This window comes from Sipha flava, unplaced genomic scaffold (assembly GCF_003268045.1).
Source record: "Sipha flava isolate LNK unplaced genomic scaffold, YSA_version1 134_pilon_pilon, whole genome shotgun sequence".
NCBI lineage: Eukaryota > Metazoa > Arthropoda > Insecta > Hemiptera > Aphididae > Sipha > Sipha flava.
Window position 1 is genome coordinate 1,889,395 of NW_020271760.1, and position 7,910 is coordinate 1,897,304.

Genomic DNA, 7,910 nt, shown 5'->3' on the forward strand with positions numbered 1-7,910 from the left:
TTCAATGAACCCCAGGGTTTCGTTGTATATAAGAACTTTCTACGACCCTAACGACTAGATTTGTATAATTCCGTAACATAATACCATCAGCAGTATTTAATTATATTTTTTATTTATAAGAGACAAAAAAGCTAAGGGTAAACCTGCACCATGCTCAAAAATAAAATATAATAGATGACAGTTGTGCTACGTAGTCATGGTACTCACTGTTACGGTGATAATTACATTGCATCCCTTTATAATCAATCGGACAATCACAATATGTAAATCCTAATGAAGGTACACATTTACCGCCGTTTTGACATGGCGGATAAGTATGTTTTTCGCAGGCGTCTACGAAAAGTTCGCATTCGTCACCAGTCCGGTGGTCTTTGGAAAAAGAGCAATCACATCCTTTGTACGTGCCGTTTTTGTCCGTATAATCACATCCACCGTCATTACAAGTGTTTCGGCACACATTAATGCAGTGCAAAATATGCGCAAAACCGATCAATTTCAATATCAATAGCCACATATTATTTATATTTTTACGTACTGATGAATATAACTGTTATGTAAATCTCGGTCGTCATATCCACATTATCAATTTTCTAAAACCAATTAATAAATAAATTTAAAATACATAATTCCCTTGATAGTTATACAAGAACGAAAATGAAATAATTCGAAAATGGTTATTCTAAAGTATTGGAACTTAGGTAGAAATATAAACGTTATCTTTTTATCTATCTTATATTACTATTTTAGTTATCTATTGCTTATTTTTCTAGATTTTTTTTTTTTTTTATATATATATATATAAAATATTTAATAAATATTTTGGATTACCCAGAGTTGGGTCCTAAATTCCAAAAATAATATAAATTAGGTCCAAACGTATTTTATTGAGTACATGAGTTGGGTCCCATATATTTTATCGAGTACATGAGTTGGGTCCCTATATATTTTATCGACTACATGAGTTGGGTTCAGCCAATTAGCGTCACCCAGAAGATACCATGGACCCAATTCACGTATTATCAAATGTGACCATGAACTCAATTCGAGTATTATTAAATATTATCGCGGATAAAACTCGCGTTTTTTTTTTTGAGCAATCAAATATCTCCAGGCCCAACTCAAGAGTTCCCAATATTTTGAATGCTATAGAGACTCAGGAATCTTGCCACACATTTCCTGTATAGCTGTAGCAATAATGTTCAGTAAATAAAATTTCGATGGAAGACATAAGAGCCAACCAATATTAGATAAAAAAAAAACGTATCGTACGAAGGTACTAAAATCCTAGGTGTCTGTGTGCAGTGGCGTAGTCTGGATTTTGCAAGGGGGAGTGGGTTAAGTGTAAATTAAACTTAGTTTTTTTTTAGTTTTCGTTAGATTTGTTGCTCAATTGAATTATTCAAGAACAAAGTTCAGTTGTGAACTTGTGAATATACAATATTATAATTATATGTTATAAACCCCTCAATATAAAAATTATTTATTTTTTATTTGTTTATAGAATTATACATAAATCCAAATAATATTATGAACATAACTATAATATTAACCATGTATCTACAACAAACGTATTCTTCTTGTTTTTATAGCTAATTTATTCAAAACGTCTTCCGGCTGTAATATTATAAATATACAATAATATAAATAATAAATTTATTGTACTTGGAAATACAATAGGGGGAGGGGGTTTAAACACCCAAACCCCCCTGTCAACGCCACTGCCTGAGTGTCACAATTAATAAATAAATGTAATATATATATAATAAATGTATTTAACCTTATGTACTTAACCAGTGTGCTCCATTCCAGATGGTAGATTTCAGTTTATTAGAACTATCCGTGTGTTCTTTGACAACCTCGGTTATCAATTAATTGATCAACCTGAATATGCCATTGATTTTAAGTTAATAAACACCAATTGAAAACAAAACGTGGGATGGAATCAATGAAAAAAGATTAAATGATAATGGAATGCTGTACTAAAATAATTTGGTGGCTATGGTTAAATAGTGATAACTAGGTCCCGGAATTTGAGAATCTACAAAAAATGTAAAAAAATGCGCAAAAAACAAAGTTAAAAAATTAAATGAAAAAATTATAGTCAAAATGTATACTTTACTATAAAATTAATTAACATTGTTTTAATAAAAATTATAATTATAAATTAAATAAAACTATACAGTATTAAATGTTCCGATTAATTGTTATTTTATTGATGAAAAAAATGTTAGTATAGGTACTTACATTACTTTTTGTTAAATTTCATATTTTTTTAAACTACTCTGTAATAAAAACACATTGTAATATAATAAAAGTGAAAATATTTACGAAATAATTTTTAATATTTGATTGTTTTACCTTCAAATTTCTTACAATCAAAGTTTTCTTAATACTTTTAAACAAAAATTAATGGTCATTATCTGACAGAAGTATTTTGTAGGTTGAAAAACCTCTCTACATCCATAGATGTGATATGGTACCTATTTAAAATAAGTGGTATCATTTATGTTCACGGTGGACACGTATTTTTTAAATGTAGCAAAATATTGTTATACCTCCCCCCTCTCCCGAAAAATTAAAAAATTTAAAGACTTTTTTTTATGTTTTATTATTTGTTAATATTATAGGTATAATATATATAATAGCACAGAAGTAATACGAATAATGAATAATATAATATTATCATCATTAATATTAACAACACTAATCATTATTGATAGTAATATTACAATTAATATCTCTCCAGTTAATTATTTCAATTTACATGTTAAAGTACTTATTCACTCCTTTATTTACTATGCATAACAGCTGCTACACCTAGCAATAGGGTTGGATGCCATTAGATATTCATATCATCTGATAAACTATCTAGTTCGTTTGAATTATTTTCTCCGTCTAATATTTTTGAAATGTTCTGTATTGTATTCTAACACATTATTCTAAAAACAAAAACTGCATTAAATTTATTTTGAATTTGACGACCAATATTATTGTGAGCTTGTTGAATATTGATTTTTTCTGCCTCTATAATTTTTCTAAAATCGACCAAACTAATTTTAATGATTCTCATTAAGTTACTGAATCTAGTACCATACGATAAATAATAATAATAATAATACTGAACCTGGTAAAGTTTCGAAATTTAATTTTATGTAAATCAAATCTGACTGTAATTTTAAATCTGATATTAAATCAAACACATTTTCAATTGCTGGAGCGTCTTTTTTGTTTAATTTTTCGACGCCATTTTTTATGCTATAAAAATGTTCGCAATGATAAAATGCTGCACTTGGCCACGTTTTCCATCTAGTAAGTACTGGTTGCGTTGGTAATAGTATAGTACAGTGGCGTATTTAGGAGGGGGCGAGGGGGCCCGGGCCCCCTCCGAAATGAAAAACACCATTGTTAAAGATTGTTATTTTTAACATGGATATGTCTTAATGCTGGGGGTTTCTGAAAATTTGTCGCGACACTGAGAATATTGCTTATGCGATAACTTAAAATTTTATATTTATAAAATATGTTTATTCTTTTAAGAAAATAAATGGTGAATTTTGAGTGACTCTAATAAAAAATTTGTTTATTACAATGCAGTTTTTATACTTTTAAAAAATTATAAATCATTAAAAAAATTGAATTTCTTATTTTTCTGATGGTGTAAAGACTGTCGAGAAGTCTTATAGTGCTAAAGTAATTTTTTTCGTAATAGTGTGCTTCCTCCTTCCTTTCCACCCAAAAATCAAATACATAATCGACCCCCTCCGAAATGAAAACCTATATACGCCACTGGTATAGTAGATGTAATTTCTTTAAATAAATTAACTCACGAAGGTGGTTGTATCAATATTTTTTTCCCATTCGAAATGAGTTAATCAACTTTTATTGAATATTTTTCGATTTTCTCTGTGTGATGCACGTATCACACGTGTTACAACATACCGATGTAACGATATGTATATATATATATATATATATATATATATATAATAATTTGATAATTATATATTTATTTAATCAATTAAACGATTTTAATGGTGTTGTTGTTAATATAGTTTTATTTTTTTCATGCTAGTTACAACGGCGCAGAAGATTTGTAAAGGGCGGCATTTGTTTTTTTCTTTCTCCAGGCGGCGACATATTCGTTTACTCGGTCACTGATCTGGTTAGTGTTGTGGAAATAATTGTTTACGGAATACCAAACGACGGATGGCGTCCCGCCAAAAAATGTTTCGTCGTAATTCTAACGGTTGGTACCACTGTAACATCCTGGACCCGTGGAAGAGTGGAAGTTATGGCTACGGCCGCCGACACCGTTTCGTTTCCACCAACCTAGCGGCGGCGCGGGGTGGGCGTTCGTCCGGGCCCGGGTTTTGGTAACCACTGATCGCGGTTCGGTGTCCGAATTGTTATGCGCAACGAACGTCGATCACGCCACGTTTTTCGCAGTCGCCCGAGTTCATTTCGGCGAGTTTCTTTCTTGCCTTTGTGCGTGTCCGTTGATGTGCTTCACCCACAACCATGTCTAGGTACAGCCAGAGACCCGAGAACGCCTTAAAACGCGCGAATGGTAAGTACCCGCTACGCTAGTGCTGTTAGCACTAGGCTTTACCTAACCACCGCTTGTCGATGCGTTTCAGAATTCCTGGAAGTCGGCCGCCCCGGCCGTGCCCTCGACACCCTGTATGAGGTGTTTAGGAACAAAAAATGGGCGTACAACTGGAGCGAGAGCGTACTCGAGCCGATCATGTTCAAGTATCTGGAACTGTGCGTCGACCTCAAGAAGTCGCACATCGCCAAGGAGGGACTTTTCCAGTACCGGAACATGTTCCAGTCGGTAAGCAACGAACAAGTGTTTCGCACATTGTGTTATCGTATTCGTTTACTTGACAAACGCCTATGATCTTCAGGTCAATGTCGGCTCGTTAGAAAATGTTATACGTGGATACTTGAGAAGTGCTGAAGAACGTACCGAGGCAGCTAGAGAACAATCACAACAAGCTGTTGTTGATATCGATGACTTGGATAATCTTGCTACTCCTGAAAGTATTCTTCTGAGGTAGGTTTCATTTTCATATTAAACTCATGATCATTTATTGTTTGTCGTTCAATATGAATTTAGCGCTGTGAGTGGAGAAGATGCCCAGGATCGTAGTGACAGAACCATATTAACGCCATGGGTTAAATTTTTATGGGAATCTTACTGTCAGTGTTTAGAGCTTTTGAGGACTAATGCTCATGTGGAAACTTTATACCATGATATCGCTAAAATGGTAAAAAATAGTTAATATGAATCATAACATTAGTTAATATCATTTCTCCACAGGCTTATGCATTTTGTTTAAAATACAATCGTAAAACAGAGTTCAGGAAATTATGTGATAAATTACGTAAACATCTTGAAGATATTGCCAAATTGCCTGCGCAAACTGTTAATGTTAGTCTTTCTAATCCTGAAACCCAACAGTATAATTTAGAAACTCGTTTGTGTCAATTAGATTATGCTATTCAGATGGAACTATGGCAGGTGAGTTCTATATAAATTATAGTTATTAACCAATATTTTCTATTGGTTAATTTGTCAATAATGCGAATATAAATCTATGATTCATAAATTATAGGAAGCATACAAAGCAACAGAAGATATCCATAATTTAATGATGTTAGCTAAAAAATCTCCAGTTCCAAAAACAATGGCCAATTATTATCAAAAACTAGCTATGGTGTTTTGGAAAGCTGGTTATAATTTATTCCATGCTGCAGCTCTTATGAAATTTTTCCAACTGAGTAAAGAAATGAAGAAAAACATAACTGCTGAAGAACTTCAAAAGTAAGTTATTATTTTCATCATTATTTATTTGTATTAAACTTAGATATTTACACTAGAATGGCTTCTCGAGTACTACTAGCCACATTAGCTGTACCATTACCATCGGCTCATCCTGAATTTGATCGTTTTATTGAAACTGATAAAAGTCCATATGAAAAAGCTCAAAAATTAGCTGTTCTTTTGAGTCTTCCTGCACCACCTACAAGAATTTCTCTTTTAAGAGAAGTTGTAAGCAATTATTTAATTTAAGTGTAATTGATCAATAATTATTTGTTATAATCCATGTTTTTATTATCCTAGGTACGCCATAATGTTGTGGCTTTGGCTTCTGAAGATTTGCGTAATCTTTACATGTGGTTGGAAGTAGAATTTCAGCCTTTAGAACTTTGCAAACGTGTTGAAACTGTAACTGAGCCACTTATAGGTAGCGGTAGTGATTTAGAAGGATATGTAGCCCCTGTGCGTGAAGTTACATTGGCACGTTTGATTAGACAACTTTCTCAGATTTATGAAACACTTGAATATAAACGACTCTTAGAATTGGCATCTTATTGTAAACCTTTCCATATGGAACGTGTCTTGGTTGACTTGGTCCGTCATAATGATATGCAGGTATACAATTTAAATTATATTTTATTCTTTCTACAATCATTATTAAAATGTTATAAATATTTCACTTTGATAATTTTTTATATTAATTAAGTAATTTTAATGTAGTTTATAATAAATTTAATTTTAATTTTTTTTAGATTCGTATTGATCATGGAAAAAGATGCATTCAGTTTGGAATGGATTTGTCAGAATCTCAACGTGAAGATAAACCAGAAGGACCAACTTTACAAACAATGCCTAGTGAACAAATTCGTACATACTTAATTAATACTTATAAAGTATTGTCTAAGTCTGCTAATATTATCAATCCAGAAGCAAACAAGGTAATTAATTGAAATTCAAATTGTAATTACAATATCATGCCTATTTTTAACTTAAGACTTATATTCTATATTTAAACAATATTAGTCTTCCATTATCTCAATATATCTTAATCCTCACACTTTAATAGATTAATCTTGTGTTATTAAACCTCATAGTCTTTCTTTTTTCTTATCAACAACACTTGTCATACAAGAATGTAGTACTTAAGGTGAAACCTCACAGCCTTATATCACATTGATGATTTATAGTTTACAATATTTGTTAATTTGAATTGGTATTTTGAATATTATACTAATATTTTTGTTTACAAGTAACAAATGAGGTAATAAAAAATATTATTTGATAAATTAAACAAAAATATTCCCTTGGTTACTTTAAATTATATTTTAAAATTATATTCTGTAATTAATGAATATTTCTTTTATAAGTTACTAAATAACTAATCATACAATAATGATTAAGAATTTTCTATTAAGAACGGTATTGGAATAGAGTCCAGTAGGAAAAAGATCCTTAAGAAAACCAAAATTTAAATGAAAAAATATAGTTAAAAAGGATGTAGTAGTATTAAAGTATTGGTTGTGAGACAGAATTGTCCTAGCAGCTACAGATAACCCCCAAAAAATAATAATTATAACTGATATTAAATTGATTATTGAAAGTAATGATTATAAAAATGTTTAAAAATTCAATGACGTTTAGAGGATACCAAAAGGCTATTTGGTTATTTTTGTTGTCTTGAATTTATATCTTACATGCCATCAAAATTATTTGATGAAATCTTAAAATTAAATTGTATAATGAAACTAATAAGCATGATAAAATGCTTCTATCTCATCATAGCATTAAAATTATCAATTGACCATCTAATGAAATATAACATATTCCATTACATTTTTGTAAAATATTGTTGATATCTAGAATATTTTAAGGATTAAACTAGGTATCTAACATTTTATTTCTATATAATGAATAAATCTGTGAATATCAAAATAATTAATAGCATATTAGAGATGATATAATGAAAATGTATATATTATTGTTATTTATTTATTTTTTATTGATGATGACTAAATCTTAGCGGATATCGGAATGATATCTATGATTATACAATAATTTCTGATAAAATAATTATATTTAATATTTT

At 30.5% G+C, this 7,910-nt stretch overlaps 1 protein-coding gene across 1 annotated transcript in view; it reads left to right on the forward strand.

Moving 5' to 3' along the window:
* The first annotated feature begins 4,376 nt into the window (after positions 1-4,376).
* Positions 4,377-7,910, forward strand: part of LOC112679330 (eukaryotic translation initiation factor 3 subunit A) — a 7,501-nt gene continuing 3,967 nt past the window's right edge. Inside the window, exons 1-9 of the mRNA XM_025549094.1 lie at positions 4,377-4,567; positions 4,638-4,834; positions 4,908-5,056; positions 5,120-5,270; positions 5,324-5,524; positions 5,619-5,827; positions 5,884-6,055; positions 6,128-6,439; positions 6,577-6,762. Coding sequence (XP_025404879.1) covers positions 4,519-4,567; positions 4,638-4,834; positions 4,908-5,056; positions 5,120-5,270; positions 5,324-5,524; positions 5,619-5,827; positions 5,884-6,055; positions 6,128-6,439; positions 6,577-6,762 — 1,626 coding nt within the window. The 5' untranslated portion in view covers positions 4,377-4,518. The remainder of the gene's footprint in view (positions 4,568-4,637; positions 4,835-4,907; positions 5,057-5,119; positions 5,271-5,323; positions 5,525-5,618; positions 5,828-5,883; positions 6,056-6,127; positions 6,440-6,576; positions 6,763-7,910) is intronic.